Below are 13,637 nucleotides of genomic sequence, written 5' to 3'. Positions count from 1 at the left end.
TGATGGAGTAGAAGATGATATTATATATCTTAAATATAGGGTGAAGATGTAAAAGCATTTCTACCCAAGTGTTTCCTTAATGAGCCTGTTAACAGAAGGCAGTTTAATGAGCCTGTGAATTCCTTTAGGTTCCACTTAAGCTAGGTCAATGGCTGCTTCATCAATGTTTTAGCTATCTGTAGAGTTGTGGATTCTGTTTGGTTGTTTGTTTACATGTAAACTGTTCAGTCAAGTAAAATGGGATTTGGACTCGGTTCATCTTGTGCTACAGAATGAGTTGTAATTAGTGTAGCATGTCTTGCTGGTTGGGGCCCACTGAGTGATCCATACATCCTGATACAGCTGATCCTAAGCAGACTATCTCACGGAGTATCTAACAGCGTGTGTTAGCACCCTGAAGTATTTGTGTAAAGTGCTTTAGTATTTGCTGACTCTGCTGTTTCTCAGAGTGTCTGGGGGCAAAGTGCTGGGCATCTCTGTGGAGAGCAGAGGCAAACTGTGGTCTCACAAGTCTGTGTGGGTCATGTCCAGGGTGTGTCTGCACCCCCTTTCCTGAGGAATGCCTGTCCCTATGCCACGTATCAATAGATAGGGATGTTTTTCTCATCTCTCTTACCTGGTGTTGATCCATAGCTCTAGTCCTTCACTGGAGGTTTGGCACTCAACCAGCTGAAAGCAATTCTTGCCTCTCCTAGTATATAATTTGTGGCTGACCACCTGTCTCCCAGTAAATCAGTGTCTCTCTATTGATCCAGCTGCAAGGTGTGGCTTGGTGATAGCTCCTCTCCTTCCATCCCACAGAGCCATTGGCAGCAGAAACACCAGCAAAAAAGAGGGGTTTTCTGAAGGTGGGGTTGGTGGTGGGGGATCTCTATGCTTACTGAGCTTGGAACTGGGCTGGTTGCCCCCTGGTTGGGAAAAGATAACATTTCTGGTTTTTTCCTTGTCTTAAGGGGTGAAGCAGGGAGGGGAAAATGGGGAAGAAACAGCACCAGAAACAGTAGGAGGAAGGGGAAGAATTATTAAAAGAATTGTTTCTGCTGTGATGGGCTTATTCAGTCCTCCCTCCCAAGGGACCTTGAGGATATCAAGGTCTGCCTGGAAATGAGAATGGCACGGCCTGAAGCTGTGCGGGGGATGTGTTACAGTGTACTTTTATTCTGAGCTCCTTTCTTTCACAAACTTCAGTGTCTGAACACCAAATGCATGTTGAATGAGAGTTGATAAAACTGGCATGTGTAGAAACTGATGCAGTCCTATCTGGAGCTGCCAAAATTCAGTATCAGCTACTTACTTCATTCATTATGTACAGCTTTTTGATGCAGGGAACCCAACTGGTTTTAGAAGTCAGATTTGGTTATGACTCTGCCTGGTACTGCAGTATTCACCTCACCACAGCACCTTCTGCACATTTACAGGCAGACTACTTGAAGGTGGCAGACCTGGGTCTTCTCATCCTGTGCCTCTCACAGTAAGTGATAAGGCTACATTAATCTGTATTCCCTGCAAGCTCTGAGCTGAACACTTTGGCATCTGAAAATGGCCAATTGTTACTGTATTCCTTTTCAACTCAAAATTCATGTACTGTAGCTCTCATCATCAGAGGGGTTTTTTGTTAAGTGTTTTTCAGATGCCCTGATAATAAGTGAAGCCTTTTGGCTTACTAGGGAGCTCTGACATATGGACTTACAAAATAACTTGTTTAAGAAGAGCAGGCCCTTGGAGTTCAAGTGCCACAATTTCCCTCAATCTCCTATTTTCCTTTTTTTTGGCAAGACTAGTTTTTGTTAGGCATGCCACAAAACTGCAGATGCTGAGCATTCCTGTGATAGCTGCAGTGTGAATATTTTGCTTTGTTCATGTTTTGAGTGCTCCCTGTGAATTAGGCTGTCTTTTGTTTTCCCTTGGCAGTTAATATGCTAGAGCTCTTGTTAGCCTATATGGAACTCCTTATTTTAATGAGACCAGCTTCTCTACTGGCTGTTCTGCTGTTGTTTTATTTATTTTTTTTTAATCAATGAAGCCTCTTATTGAGCTTGTCTTAGGACAATAGCTTTCTTATGCCAAAGGAAAATGTATTCCACTGGACAAAGCTGTGGGAAGCATAACATGCTCATTAGTAATGCTTGGTATATACCCTTCCCTTCCCTTGTTCATTCATAGAAGGAAAAATGACATCAAGGAGAGGATGTCTCTTTCTTTTTTTTTTTTTTTTCCTTCCCTAGAAATAAAAGGAAGGGGAAAGATATCACTGGAGTGTCTCTGATAAGGTCTGAGAAGTGCTAGCAGTCCTGGTACAAGGAAGTGTCTTCACCTGAAACCAAACTGGTTGCTCATTTGCCAGTCGTAGAGGTAAGTTGTTTGAAATGCCTACTACATGTAGTAGCCTAGTTTGAAATGCCTACTACCACGTAGTCTGTGAGGTTTAAGGCAGTGGGAAGGAGCAAGGGGGAGAAAATGACACTATTCTGCTTTCTATGTAGGATGAAAGGGTGAGAATTTTTACAAGAATTGTGTTTTCTGTGATGGGCATTTCAATATTTGTCATAGGAAGGCCAGGTTGTGCAGGAGAGAAGATGCCATCTACTTACAAAGCCTAAATATCTGGGACAGGAGAGGAAAAATACTTAATTTTAAATGAAAACAGATGAGTTAAAAATGTCTGATAATGTCTTCAATATGGCTTTCAGTTTAATCTGTAAGATGCAATTTTATTGCAGCTATTGAGTAACAGAGCAAGTAAGTCTTTTTCAACAGGTTTCAAGACGCAGATAGGAACTTTTTGACATTGTAAAATACCACCGGAAAATGATTATGGAGAAATACCCTCTGTACACATGCATGCAGCTAACCTGGCAATGCTGCACATCTTTAGTCCTGGAGCCTCCAAGGAAAGACTTAGTAATCCTTAGCCCAGTGTAGAGCTTGTGCTGGATTTTCCCATGGTTGAAAGTATTGCTGGAAAATACAGTGTTGGCTTCAGGAGAGAAAGAGACTGGATTGTATCTAAAGTTTTCCTAATGTTCCTTTTGCCAGGGATTTGTTCTGATAACTATGTTGCTGCAATAGTTTGCAGCATTCTGTTGAAAACTTAGTGCATGCATGCTGCCAGCAAAGTCACAATTGCAACAGAGATTTATAAAAACATTGATTTCTCCCATGTGTCTATGCTAGACCTTGATGATCTTTGAGATCCCTTCCAATGCACACCATTCTATGATTCTGTAAGAGAAAATCTTATTTGTCAAAATTATTTCTTTGTTTTAAGGTTTTCATGATATTCCAAGTATTTAATGTGAACTCAGGATGCATATATCTGTTTGCACATATGTATGAGATGCACTTGTGATAACTTGGAAGGAAAAATCAGAGCCAACAGTGTTAAATCCAAAAATGGTTTCAAATATGTGCATTACTCTTTGACAAAATAAATATCCTACAGCTCCTAAAAATCTTGCCAACTTTGGAGCACTGTTTATGCATACAAAGTTATTAGCTACTTTTGCTGTAATAACTGCATTTTTATCTAAGGGCAGAGAACTGAATTTGACTGAGTACTGGATCAAAACTTTAGCTACTAAGATATTTCCCTCTTTCCCCTTCCCTTCCTATTAGACACATTGTTATTTTTCCAAAACAGCACTGATGGGTTTTTCCTCAGGATTTTCATGAAAGCAGGAGAGACTGCAATAAAAATCTCTTCTTTTTCCCCAGGAGGAGAAACTAATGTAAAGCAGGTGACCATGCAGAATGCAGTTCAGGTAAATGCCTTTTGAAGTGTTTAAATCCTGTATACATGTATAATACTTTTTCTTTTTAATACAAAAGTTTACCCTGAAGCAGATAAAATACTAGATTCCCCAGTTACCTCTGATTAAAAAAAAAGTAGTTGTTTTCTCCTTTTACAAGAAACAATGTGACAAGGATAATCCACTGTTATTATCAGATAGATGACCCATTCACTTCTTAGTGCTGTTAGCTAAGGTTTTGAAGTCAAAGCCTGAGATTATTGAAAAATTTCCATCATGATTAAGAAGTGCTTTTTTAGTAACCTTTTATTCTAATTAATCACTTAAGTATAAATAAATAAATGTATTTTACATACACACTGAACTGAAGGAAAATAGTTAAGAGTACCAGAAAGATTCTGGTAATATTCAGTCAAAAATTATTCAAAAAAAAATCTGGAAATTTTTCTTCAAAAATTTCAGTATGGTCCTTTTCTTGAAGTGTAAGTTACCTTTCATTTACTAGATATACAGTTCTGAAGAGAACTGCTAAGTATTTGTGTTCAAGAAATATGTTACATCCTTGCATGGAAACATTTCCTCTTTTAATGCTATAATTTTAATGATCTAAGCACAAAATGCCTCTGAAACATTTGATTAAGAAATCAGTAGTAAATTATATGATAATTTGCAGATTTCGTGACTTAAAATGTGCTGAGTTTAAAAAACCCGAAGCATTTAATGCATGTTGTCTTTATTCTATACTCAGGCAAGTATGTCATTTTAAATCCAAGGGAGTCAAGAGGAGGAATGCAGTGGTATATTGATGCAGGAGTTGCTAGCAAGAGCAGAACCATTTGATTGCTCTGTTGGTTTGCTATACCTGTTGAAAGGGAAGCGAACACTCTTTGAATAATAGTTCTTCAGCCTAATTCAGAAGCACAGGTTTTTTTTTATCTGACTGCAAATATTAGAGCCTCCTGTCTTCAGCTTACTGGACTCTTGTGCAGGTGTGGTTTGGAGATGAGCTTCCCTTGAGTCCCCGAAGTCCCCTGACTCCGAGGCATGGGCCAGGTCTGGCAGACGTGTGCCTCTATGACCAATGGATATCTGTGAGGCACGAGGCCACTTTGGTGCCCATGCAGGAAGATCTCTCCATTTGGCTGTCTGGCTTGCTGGGTGAGCTTAAAAATAAATCACTCTCTCATGAATTTCAAAGCACTTCCAATGTTCTAGTCAGCACTGATGTGTAATATCTATAGTACTGTTAAGAGCTGGTGTATTTGAGTTTGAATGGCTGGGAGAATTGCATTAAAATGTATGCTTTGATTTCAGTTTTATTAGCTGCTACCTCTTAAGGGTTGCACAATTAATAATTCTAATTTATATTTATGAATCTTGTTAGTCTAATTAAAATCTAATTAATCTAATATTTGATTTTATTTTACTTGTATATTTCTTCTATTTTTCAGTCTTTAACACTGGAATGCTGTTTGATTTGCCTCTAAGTTCATATAAAATTCTTTACCTTCATGGAGTAACTTTAATATTGACCTTCTTTTTCTTAAAGGAATGGAAGTCAAACCAGAGCAACTGCTAGAAGAACTTGATAATGGGGTACTGCTTTGCCAATTGATTGATGTTCTTCAAAACACAGTTAAAAAATGTTGTAGCACAAATAACTTAAGGGTGAGTTTTATAATGATTTTTTTAAAATACAAAGTCCTAAGTCTGAAGTAGTAGTTACAGGGAAAGCAGGTGAGTGAGGCTTCCCAAAGAATTGTTTTGTATGCTGTGTATCCAGAGACTGATTAACAGCAAAGTGGCTTTATAGATGGATAACCTCATCCAATAAATTGCTTGCTTTGTTAATCACATCCTAAGGTCTTTACTAGGTTTTTGGTTTGATTTCAGTAGAAATCTTGCCAGAGGAAGATCTAATCCAAGTCTGGAGTTTGTTCCCCTGACACCAGTGTGGGTTGTTACTGAGATATCCATTTGCACTTGGTGATATGTTTTATGCCAGAAAGTGGTGGCTGAACTCAGGTGTACAGGTCAGCCATAAAAGTATCCAGACCTGCAGGTGGGCTTCAGTGTTTCCATTGAGAGGCAGTGCTCAGTTGAAGTGTGAATCTCAAGCAAGTCTCTGTTACTTTGGAGTACAAAGGCTGCAGAACTGAGGACTGTTCGTTCAGTGACTGTTCACAATGATAAAGTAGAATGCCTTCTATATTAGTGTAGCTTTTTTCATGGAATACATAGTGAGGTGAACACAAAATAGTTACAACTGTTTCTGTACTCTGAATTTAGGGTGTATTTTCCTTTGCAAATATGCTTTGAAATCTGTTGGCAATGTTGATGTGTACAATGTACTTTTTGTTTTCTTCCCTTGCCAGAATTTTCCTATGAGAAAAGTTCCGTGTAAGAAGGATGCTCCATCAGGATCTTTTTTTGCCAGAGATAATACAGCCAACTTTCTTAACTGGTGTAGAGCCATTGGAGTTGATGAGACATACCTCTTTGAATCTGAAGGCTTAGGTAGCTCTCTCTTTTTGTTAAATTTGCTTTGATCTCTGTGTGAATCACTACCTGGTCAGGGAGATGCCTTGTTACAGACTTTTGAACTTTTTCTCTTGACTCTGCATGTGTTGTGCAAGCTCTTATTTATTTTAAGGTAGTGTCCAAGTAAAAGCATTGAAAAATCAGTTCAGTGACTAATATAACTTGCATGATGCTTTTGCAAACTTCTGAAAGTTACTGTGTGGGATGAAGTGGGGACTGAGAGCTGTGCAACAAAATACCGTGTTTTTCTTCAGTAAAAAGAACCACTGAGAAACAGGAGAAAAGTGTGGTTTCACTTTCTGTGTGTGGGAAGACCACAGGGCCATGGAGTCAACTCATAATAAGATCCTTTATTTGGTATTACAGCTCATTCTTCTTACAAAAATCCCTCAGAATAATATGTTTAAGATGGTTAAATTTGGTAACGACATCAGGGCGTTGTGTCTGAAGTGGCAGCAGCCTGTTGGTAATTAACATTTACTTCAGGACACAACATTACTCTAAACCATTTGTATTTTTCTGTTTATAAGACAGTTATAAAAATAAATATTACCAACTATGAGTATGCCTGCCTCAGTGCACAACTGGTGCTGTACAGCATCTTCTAGACTGGTACGATGGAATAAAATTTTTTTGACTGCTAGTTAAGAAGATTGTACTTTCATCACATAATAAATAAGGAAATGCTCTTCTACCAGCTATTATGTCAGTAAAAATTAATTAATACAAAACTTTCTATGGCAAGCCAAATTCTGTTTTTGTTGTTTGGCTTTTTTTTTTTTTAGTAAGCAAAATATCTGCCTGTCAGCAGACTAGCAAAAAACTGAGAACTATCTTTGTTTTCAGTAATTCTATGAAATTGTCATAATATTTACTGTATTTTGAAGTCTTTGTTCCATTAATGCTATTAATTAGCATTAATGCTAATTAAATGCTATTTACATACTGGCTGGACTGCCCATGCATCTCTACTGGATAAGTCATCTTTTAAAACAGTTGAGAAAACTCCATCATTTGCATGTTTCATTTTGATTAACTAGTGAGTGCATCTTTTTTCAGTGCCAGGAAATACAGAGTAGAACTGAGTTACAAGAATATTTGAATTCTTTTTTTAGTTCCTTGTACTAATTATATTGCTTAAACATGTTAGTTCCTGTAAGTGGACAGGTAACTAGGACCTGTTTATCTTCCCTGTGATAAGCAGACATGATTTCCTAGTGCTGTGGCTTTCACTCATTGCAAAGAAGTGTTTTGAAGTCTGTAACTCTTGACACAAGCTTGCTTTGTGGCATAAATATCTTTTGTGAGCCTTTTTGGCAGTTGAAATGAGCAGACTTGCAGCCTCCTAGATGAAAAATTCTTTCCACTGATGTTTTTCATCAGACTTTGAAGCCATTCTTCATGAATGAAACAGGGGAAGGATAAGTTGAAAATTGTCTTTTACCCATCAGGGACATATAGCAGCACCTCCTGAAAAATGTAGATGATTGGGAAGGAAATAAGTCAAGAGGCTCCTGAGACAGCAGAAATAAAGAGTAGGCATTGTGGGGTGCCCTTTGACATCAAGCCAAAACAAATGTCTTGATCCTTGCTAGGGATGTATTTGGATATTTCCCTTTTGGACTCAAGCAAATTAAAACACTTTTGTTACAGCTGGCAAATTCACACACACACATGCACATACACTAAAAAAGAGATTGATTGGCCTCTAAAAGTAGCTTTGAGATTATGGCTTTGTCAACTTTCTATTCTAGATTTACCCTTCATAATCAGATCTTTTAAACAGCAGACTTAGAAACTGGAGTAGATGATGTAAACATCATCAGAAAATCTGACTTCATACTTGGACTATACTTTAGGAAACACTTTTAAAACAAAGGCATTTCAAATATCAAATTGATATCAGAGGGATGTTGGATTTCACTTGTAAAGATAGAGCTGGAACTTTTGAAGCAGTGATAAGAAAAGATCTTACTTGTTGATTACTGAACTGGTAACAATCACCCAGATTGTTCTTTCCCAGCAGAGGTTTAAATCCACTCAGGCTGACTGGCTGTGTAGCCATCCACTTGTGAGCTGGGGCCCTTGCAGTGTATCTTTTTGTGGATAATAACCTCCAGAGTGCATGTACCTAGCTGTGTCTGTAGGCATGAGCATGAACAGATCTGTGTATTTTCCTTTTTGTCATTTTTAAGTGCTCTTCATCTTTAAGACTGTGATATTGCATTTGGGAGTAGGGAATGGGAAGCATTCACATCTCTTTCTTTCCTGTTCTCATCAAGAAAGGAGATTATAAAACATATTTCTCTTAGGAGGAAGAGTGGTTTCAGGAGTGCCAGGATGGGTTTAAAGATTTTTATGGAATAGAAAATTAGAGTTGTAAAGCATGTAGTGCATTGTCAATGATAATGTACCTTGCCTCTGGGTAGGATGATGGGAAATTTATAGTCATGGATACCTCATCTTCCCTTCTCTTGGCTGTACCTAATTGCATAGGCCTCCTGCAATAAATATGAACTATAACTCCTCTTTATTCTCTTCCCTTTTAGTGTTGCACAAGGATCCAAGACAAGTGTATCTTTGTCTGCTGGAAATTGGGCGCATTGTATCCGGGTAGGTGATCCACACACGCTCCCAACAAGAAAATTGAAGGGCACATCCTACTAAGTAAAAGCTAAGACAAAGTTAGAACATTATTTGCAGCTGTCAAGTGATGTTAATTCTGTGCAAAAAGTAATGAGTAGCTTTTCTAGGACCACCGTACAATATGAATGTTTTTTTCAAATATTTATTGGACTCTTTCCTTGGAGAGGTACTGTTCCATGCTGGTTTCTATAGCTGTGTGTTTAAGTTATGCATTCATCCTATAGATAATGTGTACCTCTTGGAACAGCTTACTGAGCATTAAATACAATTCTAAGGGTTTCAATTTTTCAGCTTTTTGGAAGGTATCTCTTTATTATCTAAATGTAGACTTAATTTATTTCTAGTGCAGAGCTGGAAGCTTTAAAATAGTCCATCTAAATTGGATGTGACCTCAACTGTATAGTTTTGGCAGTATTTTTACTGCATCCTCTGGTAACACCAAGGCTACCTTAGGAAGGGCTCCTGCTAGAAACTCAGAGATGCTCCTTCTTTTGGATTATCAAGGCAATTACTCCTCTGATTCAGATGTCCTTGTCTGTCAAGCCATTATAATTTTACAAGTTTGTTTTCATTCATTTCTTTTCGTTTTCTTTAATAAATTAGTAATTAAACACTCTGCTTTGGTCTTTGAGGTTTGGAGTTGAACCTCCTGTACTTGTAAAACTAGAGAAGGAAATTGAGCTAGAAGAAACCCTGCTGATGACCTCTGGGCCACCATCACCTCTTAGCACACCAAAGTCATGTTGTCACCATGGGGAGCTACACGAGGCAGTAAGTACTACTTGCTTAGTGGGATATAGGCTTTAAATTAAACTCTTAGTTTTAAACTTGTATGATCTGTCTCAGTATGGACAGGCTGGTTTTCATCTAATATGTATAAGCCTCCTCAAACAGAAGGCTATGCACCTCTTTTAATCAATTTTTTTTGTTTTGTTTTGAAAATATAACTAAAATGCTGTTCTATGTGTTTTGGAGTGCATAGAGCCTACATTGTTTTCCTTTCCCCTCTTCCTTTTCCTTGCTTCTTTGAGTATAGGGAATGATCTCATTCCATTTTTCTGGTGTCAATGTTCTATGACTGCAATGAATGTTGCTCTTCAATTTGATCTTTTCATAAAACTTCATCAGGTGTTAAAGTAGACTTTGATGAAAGTCTTTTGAAAGAAGATTTTTAAATTAAACCTCTGTAGCTGTACCAATTGGAAATGAATATATATCCAGAAAAGGAAATTATTTGTACAGCTTGTAAACTGGTCCAGAGGAAATGATGAACAATTTTCCTATTCTGCTTAAAAATTCATTTGTTTTGAAGGTCCTCTGTGTTGTAATGTAAAAAGTCTGTTTCTTTGGGAATGTCAGCCACCAGATTCACTTTCTCTGGAAACTCACTATTTCTCCTTCTTGGCAATAGTCTCACCCTTCCAATTTGTTGCATTTCTAAGTGGCTCTTAGAGGCAGATCTTCTCTAACCCAGCATTTCTTTGGAGACTCCTTTTCCCCTTTTTTCAGTTGTTTCCTTCTTGGGTCTTCCATCTTAATAGAAGATTAACTCAATAGATGGTTAAACTTGTTCTTCTGTCAAAATACTAACAAATGCTTTCAATTTAATAACTAGGTAAAACATATAGCAGAAGATCCTCCCTGCAGTTGTTCCCATCGATTTTCAATTGAATACTTGTCAGAGGGACGTTATAGGCTGGGAGATAAAATACTCTTCATACGAGTAAGTAGTTTTTTAGAACTCCAATTTATATTTATTTTGGGGAGAGAAATGCTTTTAAGTGAAATACCTCATTTTTATGGAGTTGTTTTAGAATTACAGAATTATTTAGGTTGGGACAACTTGACATTCGATCCCTTATTCTAAATAGGTTTAATTACTCCATTCTTTAGATCTTTGATCCACAAACATTGATTTTTACAACCACGCTAAACTAAGATAATGTTTCTCTGTGGTGTCACTAAAATTTCAGTAATGACTTGCAACATAAATATGGAAAATGCCATAGAATATCCTGAGAATGTTGCTTGTTCAAAACCTAGATTCTTGGGGTTTATAATTTGAAGGGTTGTTGAGTACTCTTGTACTCATAAGAGTTTGTGTTGCAAGGACATAATCTAAATTCAGCCCATGCCCAGAACTACGCATACTAAACAAAGATTCTTACAGAATGGTTTAAAGGTCTTCTATAAAGATGTTTCCATTATTTCCTGACACAAAATTACTACCTGTGCAGGAGAAGCTATCTAATAAAATAATTGGGAAGCAAAAACCTTGTTTATCACATAATTTTATTTTGAAATGTTTCTCTGTAAGAAAGGAAGTGCTATTTTTAGTCAATTTCAATAGGTGGCAATGTAAGATGAAGAAAAATGAAACAAGATAAGAATTTCTCTTGTTCTTCTGCTCCTCCTCCCTCTTCCCCATTCTCAGATGCTACATGGCAAGCATGTGATGGTACGTGTTGGTGGAGGCTGGGACACTCTTCAAGGTTTTCTGCTCAAATATGATCCATGCCGAGTGCTTCAGTTTGCAACTCTGGAACAAAAAATCCTGGCATTTCAGAAAGGGGTCACCAGTGACAGTGTCCCCAGCTTGTCAGCTAGAAATCAGGAGCCTCCTCTTATGAATCCAATGTCAGCTGTCAATATGTTTCAAAAGCAGCCATCAAAACCTCCTGCTCCTGTTTTAGGTCTTGGGGCCAGTGCCAAGAAGGCTTTAGCTAAACGTCCTCAGTCCCCTGCCCTGGCATCACCCAGAGTGACCCCATCTTCCACTGCCAAGTCATCCACAGTCAGGTCAAAATTACAAGGGTCCTCAGCAACAGGTGTGCAGTCTCCTTTCAAACCATTAGCTGGCACCTCAAAGAAACTGGAGTCTCCTGCGTGCAACTCACCAGCTTCTGCTCCTCCACAGCCTGGAAGCAAAAGTTCTTCACGTGCAGGAACAAGGACAGCTCCTGCTCCCTCTGAAACATTGCGCAAACGTATTCGGTCCCCCGATGCCACCAAGGTGAAATTTGCCCTGCCTCGGGGCTCCCCAGCACCAGCACTCCATCGTGCCCCCTCACCCTCTAAAAAACAACCATCTCTCTTGTCTGGAACAACTGGAACAACCACTTCAAAACAAAAGTGTGTCCCTGCTAAATGCAGACCTGTATCTGTCACTAAAACCAAGGTGAATTCGGCTGCTCCCGGGGCTGCTCGGCCACCGGTTACAAATCTGCACACTGTTGCCAAGTTTGCACATTCCCAGCAACTCCTTGCAAAACCTCCTGAAAAAGATATTCAGATCTCAGGTGCTGGGTCTCAGCATCCTCTGAGAGCCCCACAAACAACTTCTCACCTGGCAAGAAACTTGAAAACTGCTTCTGAGCTAAAACTTTCCACTTCTGCACCTTCCCTTGCCGTTAGCAAAGCATCAAAGTCACCACCTCCATTGTTACCTACAAGCAAATCAGCTGGCATCAAGAAGCCAAATACCAGTAATCCCCCTCAAGTTGGAGCCTCTTTATCCAAACCTGCTGAACGCACACCTTTGTCTGTCGTACGGCTTCCTCAAACTTCAGCCAAAGCAGCAGTGACCAAAAAGCCAGCACAGCCCTCCACAAAAGGTCAGCATTCAACCAAAAACTTGCAAACAAACAAAAGCTTGACCCCAGGAGCCAAGAAGCCACTTCCAAAGGAACAGGCGTATAACAGAGGAACACCTGGTGCATCAAAAGTTCCTCTTACGAAGAGCAGGCAAGATGATCACTATTTTGTTATGACAGGGACTAAAAAGCCCAGAAAGTAAACTAATTTGTTACTTTCTGGGGAAGTCCCTGTCTTGTTCAAAAGGGCCTCTTGTAACTGCTACACTGAGGACAAGGAAAAAAAGCTAAATAGCACTACATTTAATATGAAATATTAGGTATAACATGCCTTTTGCTGCCTAACTTAGTGTATGAACTGTGTTTATTTTGCGGTTTAGAAACTTCTATTTGGATATGTTTAGAAGTAGCTTACTTGCTGTGTGGCACTGTGGAATGGCAAATATCCTTGATCTGCTGCAAAAAAGTGTGGGAGAGGAAAGGGGAATTAAGGCTGATGCTTTTGCAGCAGAACTCTGGTGGTTCTGGCACATCTGCATTGAGGTGTGTGGCAAGTAACAGAGCTGTGCAAGCTGTAAAATTTCTAATACCTCAATGCAACAAGCTGTAAAATTTCTAATACCTCAAACAAAACTGTTGGTTTGCTTCACTGGTATCCCAGAACCCAGTCTGGGTCACATGTTTTAGAAAGAGAAGAATTTTCTAGTCCTGTTTAGATTTGACAGATGCTGTTATGAGTGTTCATTGTGTCCCCCCCATATGCCTTAAAGTGGATTCAGCTCACTTGGAAGTGGAGCTTGGTTTGGTTTAAATTGGACACCAATAATCATGGCCTTGATTGCTCACTTTCATTGTGCCTTAGCCTCTCAAATTCAGAACAGAACTCTCCAGTGAGCAATGCTACCTTTAAAACCCCGGGCAGATAACCTTGCTTAGTCCATATTCAAATCTGACTAGCTTTCCTAGAAAGCTCTTGCTGCATGGAGGGATGTTTCTGTGTTCTAGGGAAGACACTTGCCCCTGGGCTGGAGCCCCACGCCAGCTCCTACTCCTGGGTTTGAGCCCCAAAACAGCTCCTGCTGCAGCAACACTGAGCTGCAAGCATTGA

At 39.0% G+C, this 13,637-nt stretch overlaps 1 protein-coding gene and 1 long non-coding RNA gene across 2 annotated transcripts; both read left to right on the top strand.

Moving 5' to 3' along the window:
- Positions 1-1,377: 1,377 nt before the first annotated feature.
- On the top strand, positions 1,378-3,735 carry LOC143694043 (uncharacterized). Its single transcript, XR_013182218.1, has 3 exons — positions 1,378-1,471; positions 2,226-2,352; positions 3,715-3,735. It is a non-coding gene; the product is annotated as an uncharacterized LOC143694043 (long non-coding RNA).
- Positions 3,736-4,778: 1,043 nt separating this feature from the next.
- On the top strand, positions 4,779-13,539 carry GAS2L3 (growth arrest specific 2 like 3). Its single transcript, XM_054632143.2, has 7 exons — positions 4,779-4,907; positions 5,299-5,417; positions 6,125-6,266; positions 8,840-8,903; positions 9,569-9,707; positions 10,552-10,659; positions 11,371-13,539. Exons 1-7 carry the CDS (start codon positions 4,868-4,870, stop codon positions 12,730-12,732), a joined length of 1,974 nt encoding a protein of 657 aa, XP_054488118.2. The 5' UTR covers positions 4,779-4,867; the 3' UTR covers positions 12,733-13,539.
- The last annotated feature ends 98 nt before the right edge of the window (positions 13,540-13,637 follow it).

This window comes from Agelaius phoeniceus, chromosome 5 (genome assembly GCF_051311805.1).
Source record: "Agelaius phoeniceus isolate bAgePho1 chromosome 5, bAgePho1.hap1, whole genome shotgun sequence".
Taxonomy (NCBI): Eukaryota; Metazoa; Chordata; class Aves; order Passeriformes; family Icteridae; genus Agelaius; species Agelaius phoeniceus.
The sequence above is the reverse complement of the archived record's forward strand: the minus strand, read 5'-3'. Positions and strand labels throughout refer to the sequence as shown.

What these genes read in the sequence shown, in the direction of transcription:
- GAS2L3 (XM_054632143.2), top strand. Translation starts at nt 4,868, where the DNA reads ATGCAGGAAGATCTCTCCATTTGGCTGTCTGGCTTGCTGG. An exon ending in TTGGCTGTCTGGCTTGCTGG is followed by an intron (nt 4,908 to 5,298) that starts GTGAGCTTAAAA and finishes TTTTTCTTAAAG; the next exon opens with GAATGGAAGTCAAACCAGAG. An exon ending in ATGGGGAGCTACACGAGGCA is followed by an intron (nt 9,708 to 10,551) that starts GTAAGTACTACT and finishes TTTAATAACTAG; the next exon opens with GTAAAACATATAGCAGAAGA.